This window comes from Vanessa tameamea, chromosome 2 (genome assembly GCF_037043105.1).
Source record: "Vanessa tameamea isolate UH-Manoa-2023 chromosome 2, ilVanTame1 primary haplotype, whole genome shotgun sequence".
NCBI lineage: Eukaryota > Metazoa > Arthropoda > Insecta > Lepidoptera > Nymphalidae > Vanessa > Vanessa tameamea.
This window is the reverse complement of record NC_087310.1, coordinates 10,338,238-10,352,346: the sequence shown is the minus strand read 5'-3', so window position 1 is coordinate 10,352,346 and position 14,109 is coordinate 10,338,238. Positions and strand designations below refer to the sequence as shown.

Below are 14,109 nucleotides of genomic sequence, written 5' to 3'. Positions count from 1 at the left end.
AGCTAACCAACTAAGTAAATACGGGTCTGCACTTATCTTAACACCGGTGAATATATACGCTGATTACATGTATATACATACATACAGAATATAATATGGATCCTTCTAAGATACAAGCTAACAATATTATTTTTACGTACTAACAAATAATACAAGTACCCATAAAGTGACCTTTTTATTAAATTAGATTCTTTTTATTAAATATTTTTTTAAATTTAAGTATAAAATGTGTTAAGTAAAATTTACCTTTAGGGGCGAGGGCTGCAACGATCCAAACGAGATCTTGCAGCATCAATTCAGTGCTGACATTGCTGTCGCGTTTGCTATGAATTGCGAGCAACGACCGGATTACAACTTGTGTGCCGTTCATTGAAATGAAATGCTGTGAACACTGCTGCCGGGCAATGTTATTTGCTGAAAACATACATTTTAAATTTCATTTTTAATACAGACGAAACATAACCTTTGTTGTACATATACAAATATTGTTAATATATTCCATGCTGATTAGTCTGTCAATTCAACACGTTATAGTTGAATGCGCTAGTATGTAACAATTCATAGCCCAATAATTACTAAAGTAAAGTAATTATATTCAACGTGCACAGATAATAATGAAATAACTGCGTCAATGATATTGATCACATCGTATTATTTTGTTATTAGATTATTTAGATTACAGTGAGGCTTATTAAATTAGTTTGGTTGAAGGAAGCAAGTGTGTGTTATTCAGCAATATTTGCAAAGCGCCACACTTGGACATACCCTTTTTAAAGATGGGATCTTTATTTTCTTTGCCTGTTTTTATGGTTTCCTTTTTCTTAACTCCTTGTGTTTCATTTGCTACTAATTATTATATGGTTTAATTATTATTATATACATTTTTAAAAAAAGCTTTTCTTGTAATCAATATATACGTTAGTATGTTTACCTGAACACTTTTTTCCTTTTCCTTGTTTTAAACATAGTGCTTCTCTTAGAACCGATGTTACGTATGTCAATGTAGCTGTATCTCTTGAGTTCTGGAAAATATATATATTACGTTTGTATTAAAATTCTTACACACTCTTTTGCTCCTTCTGTCATAATTGTTTTGACATTCGAAAGAAGAAGACAAAGCATATAGCTTAACTCATCACCCCATTATATCACATGTATGTGAAGTCGTTACATTTCAAAGTATTAAATTCAAACTTGTAAGTGATTATACCAATAGAATTATTTCTATCATACGTACCTCCAGGATTGTCACTAACATTTGAATAGCCCCTGATTGTTTACTCCAGAGTTTTTCAAGGGTGTTTTGACGTATATGTTTATCTGTAACCATACATAATAATAAAAAAAAAGTATTCATGTCAAAGACAATAATATTCCAGTAATATGACAAAATATATATGAGCGTAGAAGACGGCCTCGGGGCGTGTCCAGACATGAATATGGCTTCCGTAAGATTACTTTTGTGTCAACAACCGCGTACTGCAAGGCCTGAAGGCCTACAAGTGGTATTTTAAAAACAAATTTATAGCCTTACCCAACGTATACATTATTCGTTAGTGCTACTATTCCATCACAGTAAGTCAAAGTGTTTTGTGCTATTTAATGCTAAGCAAATTACTTGTAAACTTCTGACTGTAATGAAGAGTAATTTCTAAAATATCGTTTTAGAGGTAATTATACTGACATTGATGAAGTGAAATTGCATTGTAAATGTAATTGCCAAGTTTGATTTTTATCTAATATAAATTATGTGCAATTCATCATGTAATATCATATTTAATAGTGTAATTCCGTTTAATGTTATTAAATAGGTAAATATCATTTAATATAAAAGTATATGTTCATTCTTGGGTTTATTGAGATTCTCATAATAATCCGGTTGGCACTCGCGATAACTTGTCGTGTTACTATCATAGTATTTTATTTTCGAACGGCGTTATGTGTTTCATTAATATTATTTCTTTCTTATCACTTATTTTGTATATATATTATATATTTTACTTTAATTTTAATTTGTTCCTTGGAATTAGAGTGTTTTGGATTCTTGATGACTTTGTAAGGTGATCTTACAAAAATCTTTAAATGTGTCACATCCTAATTACCCTACGGCCTTTTTTATACTTTGTATTGTTGTATTCCGTAAATCTTTGGGTACAAGAGTCATAAAACTTATTTCTTTAACTTTTTTAACCGATATGACTTTTCTGCAGACACAAACATATTACGGCAGACATAAATTAAATCAAGGTCTAGAATATTAACTAATAAAGGCAAAGAGGACGTGAGCGGGTCAGTGATGACAACAACTAGCGTCTACAAATTGTTGGCACTGAGCCACGGCGGCACGCGTTAATCGACGTCACTGCGGTGCGGGCTGAGGCCTCATTAATATTTAAGCATTGCACACACGGTTTTTATTGTCTCAACTATTTTCATAACTGTTTTAGTCACAATCGATGTATTTTTCTTAAATTGCCGAAATTGTCCTGCTTGACTATATACACCATTTGTTATGGCGATCGGCTAAACAAAAGTTGGTATGCTTCAGTGCCCTCTAATGGCGAATTACGAAAAGTTGATAATATATAAGCTTCCTCAACGAAAAACAAATGTTTGAATCTCGACAAACTTTCAAAGAACCATTTGCTATATATCAATCAATATTAATAAGTAAGACGATTTTTTTGACTATCTGAAAAAAATTGCTTTTTTGACTATCTGCAAAACTTCTACCAGAAGATGCAGTGCGTTTCGGCGAAGGTCTTAGTACCTATATAGTATTATCATTTAAAAAGCTGTGCCTCAATGTCTTACCTATAATCCTTATTTATAACTGAATTTCATAAAATAATAAAAGTTAAAATTTTGTGTATTACTAGCAGATATTCGGTCGACTTTGTATTGCCTGTGTATAGCAATATTCATAGTGGCACGAAAATACTTGGTGTATTGTCGTGGCACTATAAATATTATAAAGAGCACTATGACAAGTAAAGTAGACATATGAATGACAAATCATGAAAGTGAGTCTTTACTAATATTATAAATGTAAAAGTATTTCTGTCTGTGTGTTACTCAAAAATATGGTATGATGAAGGCTCGAACCCCAAAGAAGAACATAGGCTAACACCTGAGGACCAACCTAAAACGCGATGGAAACTACAATGACCGCTACCCCACAATATATGTCTAAAATCTTTGAGTAATGTCCAAATTTCATTTATTTATTTGATGACGTTTTGAAATAAAATTAAATGAAATGGAAACATCCTTATTATTTCTTATATTATAGTTAAAACATGTCATGTCCTATCATATCCATATAATATCGTATAAAGATCACATTTGTTACTACAAAATAATGCACATAAAATTACAGGATAACGTCACAACTAGTCATGTTAAATATATTAGGTGTTATCCATGATATGCCGTTTTACATAAAACAAATTGTTGTTTTTTTATAGAACTGTCGATGCAATTTGAAGGCGTTTACTACCGGTCACATCCAAATTCAGAAAAAAAATGGAAATCCATTGAAGTTAGGGCTGGTGAGTACAATGGGTCACGGGGACTTTCCAGTCGTAATTTCTGCAGTTTTGAGACAGTCTGTTCCGTGACGTGTGTGGACTAACATTGTGAAGACGTAGTGGGCTAGATCAATTGACAATACTCGGTAGTGTGCCACCGAAATTGTCCTTAATTGTTTGCAATTCTTCACTGTAAATCAGAAGCTAGAACAAAAACATAGACTCAAATTATCTTAACTTAATATGCATTTGGAACATGTTGCCTCCACTGTAATAAAACAATGCGATTGACTTTTTCGATTGGCATAAAGGATCCACTTGTCACCGTAAATGACAATATGATTGACAACACATTAATTTTTTATATTCAACTAGTTAAGGCAAGTTTCGAAATGATTTAATTTTGTTATTCAATGAGTTTCATTTTGTCCCCTCCTTCCTTTCTGAACTTTTTATTTTTTCAATTTGACGTAAATTAATCAGCATCATTGTCAGCTGTTACTAATTTCGATGTATTTGAGATGAATTTTCCACTTTCACTATGGCTGTCTTTGAATAAATTTATTGTAAAAATAAACATAGAACGCTTGTTGTTAGTCTGCATCGCAGCCAAGCTCTTTCGCGGGTCCCTTATGAAAAATAACGGTATGTATAGGTAGCGGTGACAAAAATAAGAGTTCTTTTTTGAAACCTGATCATATTTCACGAGATACAGCGTTTTTTCCTATTGCGTTACTCAGTATTTTTAAGATTTAATATTTGAATGCCATAATATGTAACTTTGTACGCGGAACTCCTGTAGTTTGTATCTTTATATACAATGTTATGTGGTAACACTGTAACGCAATCCGTTGAACGACCTACAGGTTGACACGCTCAGTGCCGTCTAACGGTGAGTTACAAACATAAAGATAGAATAAAAACGTTTTAACAACAAAATTCTTGGTGGGCGGTCAAACAGCTTTGAAGTATATTAAATATATTAAACAGGTCATCTATTTTTTTTACAAGATTGCTATTTAGCTGAACAATATATTGTATCTGTAGGTAACTTCATAGTTATTTCCATGATCCGGTGTACATGATTTGGTGTACAGTATCGAGCAAAATCAATAAACGAGTCTTTATCTATATTATGAAGCTTGAGTGTTTGTATCGTTGAATGCGTTATCAGTTAAAAAAAGAATTTTACAAAACACAGTTATACATAATAATAATAAAAAAATATTTAAAAAAATAATATATTTAATTTTGAAATATATGAGAAAAAAAAAACATCTTTCCACTGTTCTTTATACCATTACATATCCAGAATCAATGATGCGAATTCGTAGAACACTTAGTTCTATCATATTTAAGGCGAATACATGTATTATTATATTACATTATAATTAGCAATAAATTTTACACGCTTGACGAATTGCTGCCACCGTCCATTTGCGTTGATCTCTCCAAACAACCATCTTAATATCAGGCGGGATGTGTTGCCAAAGATAACATAAACAAGTACTTTATCGTATTATTTTTATCATTATTGCAGATCAAGCTTATAATACGCAACGTTTGCATGTTCTACTGGTCGCTCGAATTTGTTTACAAAAATATTAATGCGATTCAGTTGTATGTTTCACTGGGAGGCTTCTCTCCTAATAAGGAGAAAGTTTGGAATTTCATCCAAAACGTATCAGGTTTCCTTACGTTTTCATTTATCGACAAACACGAAATATACATAAATTAAGCATACACTCAGGTCCGATTTGGACCCGCAATATTTGGTTAAGTAACAAGTACCTACTCGTATTTTATCTACTGGTAAATCTGGACTAACTCCATTTTTAACTCACTTTAATAATGGTTTCAAAGAATTATATATTTAAAGTATAAGCTTAGAATTATAATTCACGTAAAGGTAACCATCCTGACTTACTCAGACGTCCCGTGTTTGGCTGTGACGATACGTTACATAGTTAATGTTTGCAAAGTTTCTGCTCGTTATAAACCGACTAGTGTCTTTACGTAAACGAACTTGACGACAAACCAATTGTGATCTCATATGAGACACTCGGGATGGACGTCATTAGGAGCTAGGGATGGCTCAGATTTCAAGCCAAAGTAATAGTACTCGCCTTCCGCCCAGTGATGCCGTAAGGAGGGCCGATAGCAAATACACAATTAGAAGATTGAATAAAAGGCACTGCGCTATAACAAGGCGCTCAAGTCGTTGCTCTTATGCAGCAGGATTGAAACTAGCGGAAATTTAAACGTCAACTGATCTTTAGTCAGTCTACTGTCTCCAGAATATATACAGGTTTAAAGAGACTAATGACTATATCAACACTAAAACTGTTGCAAATAAAATGCTATTTTGAAAAACGAAACTCGTATGTTCCATAAACCGACAAATCATTTGTATAATACGTCTGCCAACAAACAGCTGTGAAGTTGTTAAATAACGTCGGTCTAGTCTAAAATATTTTTTTATAAATAACACATATTTCCCAGCAACAATCTTGTTTATAAACGTGTAATTAGTGATAAATAGTGATAGGATGTATTTTCACCCAGAACATTTTAGCGCTTAATGTGTTGTATGCAGTAGGTATCTAAACATCATACAACTGTTGACATTTATCAGTTGAAATAAAATAATTATTACACTCATTGAAATGTATAATTTTTTTTTATTAAGTGTGATATATTGTCTGCATGATATTAAAATGAGAAAGAATAGCTTCGACAATAAAGTTTATTTATTATTCTGTACAAGCTGCATTTACCTTCAATTAAATCATAAACCTGAATTTTAAACGAGTTCCACAAAATCGTTGAGCTGAAATTTTACACATACCTTAGTTGCTTGTGACAATACAATCCAGTTGATTAAAATGGTGTTTTAATATGTATCATTAATATTTGACATTTATTTTATATTTCAATGTGTCCATCAAATAAACTGTAACCTTTTATTTGTAAAGTTAAATCAATATTAAGTGCGCAGCATTAGTTTAAAAATAGGTAACAATTATTATTGATTGATAAATATCGTTTTTGTGAGGTAAGAACTATTTAGTAGCCTACTGTGTTATATCGCCTATGAAATAAGGCCACAGTGTTATTGATAGCGTAACGGAAGACGTTCCGGGTCGTCTTTTAAACCAATGTCAAGGTAAGTCTTGATCTATGTTAGTTCCATATATAAATAGAACGTAGAGGTGAAACCAGACTGGGCGTTCAATGCGCGTCGCAATAACGAAACGACAATTAAAAGAAAAAGTGAATTTTAGTTTGTAAATATTCAGATAAAATGTGTTACAGAGCCGTTTCTAGCATTTATATACAGAATTGTGTGGCAAATAAATCTAACTACCATTAACATGATTGTTATTTTCTTTAATTTGTAAAAATCGCGATTTTATGAAGAAATTTTGAGGAATAATATATGTTACAGTATGAAATTAATGTTCAAATAACCTCCAAGCTAAAAAATGATTTAAAACAAATCTTTATATAATATGATTGCATATTAATATGATATGTTATAGTTTTTTGGAAAATTTACGTCTATACTTTTCGGTATTTAATGCGTACTTATTTTCCCATTATTATTAAATTTTATCATATTATATATATCTAATTATATTTATAAGGAAATTGTGAGAAGATTTCTTTGTACGCACCATTGGTAGTCCTGCCCAAGTGGAACAACTCACTTTGGATAAATAAATAGAAAATGCTCCGATCAAGAAACAATTTTCGGATAACTAAACTCTGCCATTTTTAGAGACTGACCATTAAAAATGTTGATTTTATTTAACAGTCTAATCTCGATTAGTTTTTTGGTATTTTGGAACATCTATGGCACTGTACCTTTCGAATGATAAAAGTTTAATATTCTCTTCTTTAACAATAAATACTAAATGAAAATGTCAAATGTTTACGATGTATAAGAAAAATTCTAAGAAAAAATAAAAGTGAGTTTGCTTCTACCTTTATTTACCTGCTTCACCTTATAAACTGGTGATTGACAGCGCTAGTCTGAGCCAAGACTTGTAATTTATTGGCATAACATGCGTTCAACGTTTAGTTTCAACTTTAACAATATGATTAGTATAGATATAATAGATTGTAATCTATAAATAAATTAAATGTTTCAGGTACTACAAATGTTTTTTTTTTTATTACAGATGTTAGGGATATTGGAATGAGCCACCTGATGGTAAGTGGTCACCATCGTCCATCGAAATAGCACTGAAAGAAATAATAACCATCTCTTAAATCGTCGACCCGCTACCAACTATGGGAACTAAGATATTATGTCCCGAACCATTTATTCAACACTACAGAAACAGAAATACTTATATGGATACTGTTTGATGGTACAATATATGATGAGCGGGTGGTATCAACACAAAATCCTACCACCAAGTTAATTTGTATAATAACGCTAATTATTCAAAACAAAAGAAACGATAGTTGTTATAGCTTATTTATCTGTTTTAATAATTGTGATTTTAAACTCTACACGGATCAAACTATATTTGTATCGATGTTACGAAGTAAGTATCAACACCAGGAGGGTGGCCGCGCCCCGGCACAGGCGGCACTTATTGTAATGTGAGTAATAATGAGGGATTTCCAATAAAGTATAAATTAATGGTAACACTTCGTGAGGGCTCCGAGGGTGGTAGCCGGTATCGCTGTTGGACACGCGATACTGCTGCAGTGACACTCCGCCGGATACTATATAGCGGATGTTAATCGCTTTCAACTTTATACGATAAGGAATATTATATAAAAGTAGCGTCGAGTAAATTTCAGACTTTGTGTTAGATGAGAATAGTAATGTTTTTGCCGTAACAAATGTTTTCAAATAAGGTTTCATGCAGAGATGCATTTTTAATATGAACGTTGTGATATCTTACAAATGTACAAATTTATTTTTCTACAAGCAAATCCATACGCAGACGTCTGCTATGTATTATGTACTAAAATATACTGTATACTGTTATCTACGAAACGCGCTTCATTTTATGGTATAAGTTTTATATACATAATAATAATAATTAATAAAAAACGTCTCCCTTTTTATTATATATGGTTTATGCTTATATAATGTATAACATATAAAACGACTATATCAGTTATGTATTTCTTAAAGTTAATGATACGAAAAATACTAATCAAGTTTTTGCGGATAAAAATATCAAACATATTTCTGCTCTTAAACTAATATTTTAGTACAATAAAACCTCGAATAATATCGATAACTTTGATAATCAGGATCATACTGTCCAAACATTAAGCACCAGGTATTCATTCAACTTTATGACGCAACAATACGAGACACTACACTCCGAATTTAAAAGCAAACGTCAATCATGCATTTGTGACGTAAGTTAAGTGCATATCGTTCCCACGATCACTCCCTATATAGATTTCTTTAAATATTTAAGTCATGAAAATTTTGTAATTATTATACACTAGGCATTTATTACATTCATCAGGATATATTTTGTCTTTAAAAACTTGTACTGGTCTACAATTAAATAGAAATAGCTTGAGATATTACCGAAATTTTTTGATTGAAACTTTTATTAGATAGAAAAATAGGCAATTTGGACTAATATCCTCCGTACCATCAGCACCTAGTGTTACCATAAATTGAACCCGGAAATTGGCTCATTACTTTCGAATAGGTTTTTTTTTAAATAGTCTGTTTAACTAGTGCAAAATTATTATCAAAGGTTTAAATGTAAACATTATAGTGATAACATATTGATAAACGTTACAAACGATCCGCTTCCGAAAATCATAGCGTAGGTTATATAGTTTAAAATAAGAAGGTTACCATATGCAAAATAAATAGATTCAAATGGGACGGACAGATCCTTTGATTATATATTACGTCTAGTAAAAGTTCCTTTTTAGTTTTAACTTTCGTAGAAATACAATATTATAATTCTGTTTGTATCTATCGAGCATCTAGTAATTGTTGTATTGAGGTTATTATTTAGCATTTCTCTAATATAAATTAGGCTTATTAGGCATACTATCTGTTTTGTGCCTGTTACCGAGTTACACAACAATTACTATTTAGTAATAATACCGTAATCGAGTCAAACAATAGTTGGGGAACTAATAGAGCTATTCGCTCAAGCAAAAAAGAATCCAGAGTGTTTTTCGGCCCATTCAAACTTCTAAACTGTTGCTGATCACGCGAAAACTTCTGCTGAACGTTCGGAACTTTATTATGATTGTTAGGTTTGATAATAGCTATCAGATAATAATTCTTTATAAAGATGAACATGTTACGAGTAAACCGACAAGCTAACGATAGTTTAATAATTAGAGATTATAATAATGGAATATATATAACTTACTAGCTGCTCGTCCCGACTTTGCTCGGCTGTGTTACAGATTCTGTCATACATGATTTTTGCGAAACTTTAACCTTTAAAGCAACTGAAGCTCCCGAAAGGAATAATATTCCTCCGTTTTGCAATATTTTTCATTGATACTCCGCCGTTCGTGTGGTCGTAGCGTGATGGTTTATAGCCTGTGATCTTCTTCGATAAATGGACTATATAACACTGATATAATTTTGAAAATGGGACCAGGAGTTTCTGTGATTAGCGCGCTCACCCAATCAAACAAACGAACTCTTCATCTTTGTAATATTAGTAGTACGTTACTAGTTGTGCCAGTATATGTAATATTGTTCCTCATTTACGATACTAAATACGATTTTCTACAAAACACTTAGTGTTCTACACAGGAATTCTTGGTGCAAGCCCATCTGGGTAGGTACCACCCATTCATTAGATATTCTACCGGCAAACAGCAATAGTTAGTATTGTTGTATTCCGGTTTGAAGGGCGAGTGAGCCAGTGTAACAGTGTAAGAGTGATTTTGGATTAGTCTAATATAAGGATTTTTTATTATTTGATACTACATACTATTGTGGTGACGACTGACCATCACCCAATGGTGGTGGTCCATTAGCCCTTCCGCCTACCTATTACATAAAAAAAGGAATATAAAGACAAAAACAAACTATTATTGCAATAAAAGTTATTCAATCCAACCAACCAACTGAAATAATAATTGTAGTTAATATTAACGACCCGTAAATGTCGTAAACTGAGACTGATCTGGATAATGGATAAACTTTGGAATTTATTCCGTCACATTGCTTCATGACGATTCCTTCACGACGTTCTCGTTCAAAGTCGAGTAAGCTTGGAATAACATCTATCAGTGTCGATCGCTTTAGCTGGATCGCTGTGGACACACTCATGTGCATTATAAGTAAATATTCTGCTGATATGTGTATTGCATGCTATCGGCTGCTAAAGGATGCCATCGCTTATTAAGGTTTAACTGTAATCGCAGGTAGTCAGGTGCAATTACTTGCTTTAACTTGTTTTTGCAAGCTTAAACCATCCGTTCCCATGCTTTTACTAGATTGGGATGTAATATCGAGTGTTACAGTCATACGAATTTAAAATGCATAATATTCTAATAAATTTAAATTTATAAATGCGATTTACATATGCCTTAATACGAAATATGAAAGCAATTCTGGGCGCAGGTCAGTCATGGACCGCGCGATCGACCCTATGGCACAGTCTCCCAATGAGAAGGGAGGGCCTGGTCTCGTACAAGCGGTAAGCCTGTGTTGGTCTAGCCACATTATCCCGTTAATAGTCATAAAAATAATAAATAACCAACATTATAAATTAACTGGGACATTGCCAAACATACACGTGTATGGCATATGGAGTTTAGCCGATAAAACCAACAGGTATTTTATTTGCTGGTTTTAACAGTTTATTATTTTAAATATAATATTAGTAATGTTTAATTACTGAAATTATATTAGTGGCATGGCAATGATTATTATTTGAGTATATGAGAGTAACGTTTTAACGACGATTATAAAATATAATTTAATATATATGCTTTACGTAAGAGCTTCCTATCATATTCATCCTACACGAGCAAGCAAGAAATCTGGCACGTATTATCTGTTTTTAAAGAACGCAAATGTACTATTAGTGTTTAGATTCCATGCTCATAGCTCAATTAGCACTATTGGGAGAATTTCGTTTCATATTGAAAGAAACCGTTGAACGCAACGTCAGGTTTCGTGCCAAGGAACGAAAAATATGAATAAACGTCGCGTTTTAGTTAATAAACATGTGTACAGAGAATATGCATTAATCATTAACATGTTGTTTTAGATTGCATTGCATTATATCTATACATATCATCAATAAAATCGTTAAAATTTGTTACTCATTAATCTCCTGTTTAAACAAATACGTGTCATCAGAATATTTGCGCTTAACTATACACGCCACAAAGAAAAAGAATTAAAAATATAATACGACTCACAATTATTTTGTCTAGTCGTAAAACTTGACATAATTAATAGAAAAAAGTAGTTTGAAAATCTAGCTTGCCGTTTTCAAATTAAATATAGAATCGTGAATACAGATAATGTATTAAATTTATACTAGGAAAGGCGGATGCCGCCATGACCCCTCATAATGTTTAGAATTTAATGTTAGTCGCGCTCCGTGCGTGCTTATCCAATTTTCTTAGTAGAGGAATATTCAAAATTGTATGTATTTATGCAAACGCATTATAGAACCGTAATAGATATAAAGTCAATTTCACGATAACAATGCGAAGGTCTTCTATTTTTTAAAACAACTTCTATTCCTTTATTCTTCGATTTCTAAACATTTTCTGTAGTATGGTGTTATGTTTAGCTAATGACGACGACCGACACAAATAACTCGTAACTGTATTTAACGAGTTGCAACTTCCTATCGAGTTTTATAACCTTTAATTCTTCAAGCTTTCTTTAACATGATATATTAAAATAAATTGCGAAAATGATTTACAAAACATACATATTACAAGATCAATTTAAACATTCAATAATTATTTCTTCCATTACATTTTAGTAATAAATATTGATATTTTGGTGTCAGTATTATTATCTTATTATATTTGAAAATTAGAGTTGGCAATTCCAAATAATCGAAGTCGCAATTTTTAATTGACAATATTGTAAGTCTGATCGACTAAAATAAGTTTAGAACTAGCAATTAATTGTACATTCAAAACAAACGTATGAGAAATGTTTGTTAATTTGTTTTCAAGCGTCAAGTATATAAGTCGTAGTATTTTAATCAGTGACGGTGTTGCGAGGTCATATAATTTTATTTCTCTCGTTTATATTAAAATCTGTTTTTAAGATAAATGAGAGTCTAATCCAACAACAGATAAGTAATATATGAATATATTGAGAGAAATGTTATTAATTTTTTATTTCTCTTAGTTTGATTTATACCTAATTTTTTGTAAAGGATAATATATTACACTGTTTCATATTTGCCTTTGTGTTAAAAACTATAAATAAAATTAGTTCATTAATAGTAATAACTATGTATATTTTAATATTTTTTAAAGTTAAGCATCCGATACCCATACATTCATAGTTAATATGAGTCTGTGATGATATCTTACACTTGAAAACTATTATACAAATATTGTTTTAAGAACTTTTCGCTTCGATCACACAAAGGGCTTCTGATTTCTTAGCGCGTTTAAATGATAAAAAAGGAACTATCTCTTTGTTCATGCTAATTTGAAAACACTTCCGTTTTAGGAAGGACTACGTAATATTCCTCGAGCACGTACGTACTTATACTATATGATCTGATTTTTTAAAGCCATAATTATAAAAAATAATTTAAAGATAAGCTTTCATTTGTAACTCGTTTTGAACAAATACCTAAGTATTTAGTTTAGCTGTTTGCATTTTCAACGGCAGCAAAAATATGTGTATTTCCATTCAATCGGTTAAGGTGAAACTGGTTTAAAATTCGACTGTATTCTTTGCTTATTCACATGACAAGAGAAGTTAAATAAAACCTTATAAAATATCTACCCTTCGATGTTATTTTTTTTACAGTGGACTGTACAAATCGCCTCTTGACTAATATAATGTGTTCCTTTTATTTAAAAAAAAAAAACCTTTCTTTTATTACAATAGCGGTAACCGTGACTTAGTTTCACTAGTGAATATCAATTGATTTCTTCACTGTAGCATAATATTTATTTCATTCGAAGAACAATTAGCTAAGTGATTTATATTCTCTTTAATATTAATATTCTAAATGCTTCCGTCTATAAGGACGGAATAAGATTTTTCGTTTATTGTGCATCTTGCATTTAAAGTGGCACGTCTTAAATAAAAAAGAAACAAAAGTGTCAAATTAATTCATCAGTATACCGTTATAACAATGATAGATATTAGTATTCGTCACAAAAATGAATATTCACTCAAATGAACATTCTTTATAATACAGGGTTATTGGTAATTCGACGTATTGCCGTTAGGAGGTGGTAAGATATACTATTTGCGATAATTTTAACCCCCATATGCATAATGCAAAAGTGAACAATTTTTGAGTAATCGCGTTTTTTAGATTTTTTAAAAATAAGTCAAATGTGCAACTGCAAAAATTTATTAACAAAAAAAAGTATCAATTAAAGTCTATTT

At 31.5% G+C, this 14,109-nt stretch overlaps 1 protein-coding gene across 5 annotated transcripts in view; it reads right to left on the bottom strand.

Annotated features, from left to right (window-relative positions):
- Nucleotides 1-14,109, bottom strand: part of LOC113401994 (cytosolic carboxypeptidase 1-like) — a 58,743-nt gene that overhangs the window by 40,776 nt on the left and 3,858 nt on the right. For 3 of the 5 annotated variants that reach the window (XM_064217340.1, XM_064217399.1, XM_064217406.1), the window contains 4 exons: nt 1,238-1,320; nt 932-1,022; nt 766-846; nt 247-414 (listed from right to left, as the gene is read on the bottom strand). In XM_064217340.1, coding sequence (XP_064073410.1) covers nt 247-414; nt 766-846; nt 932-1,022; nt 1,238-1,320 — 423 coding nt within the window. The remainder of the gene's footprint in view (nt 1-246; nt 415-765; nt 847-931; nt 1,023-1,237; nt 1,321-14,109) is intronic. The other 2 variants (XM_064217355.1, XM_064217379.1) reach the window with 2 other exon arrangements.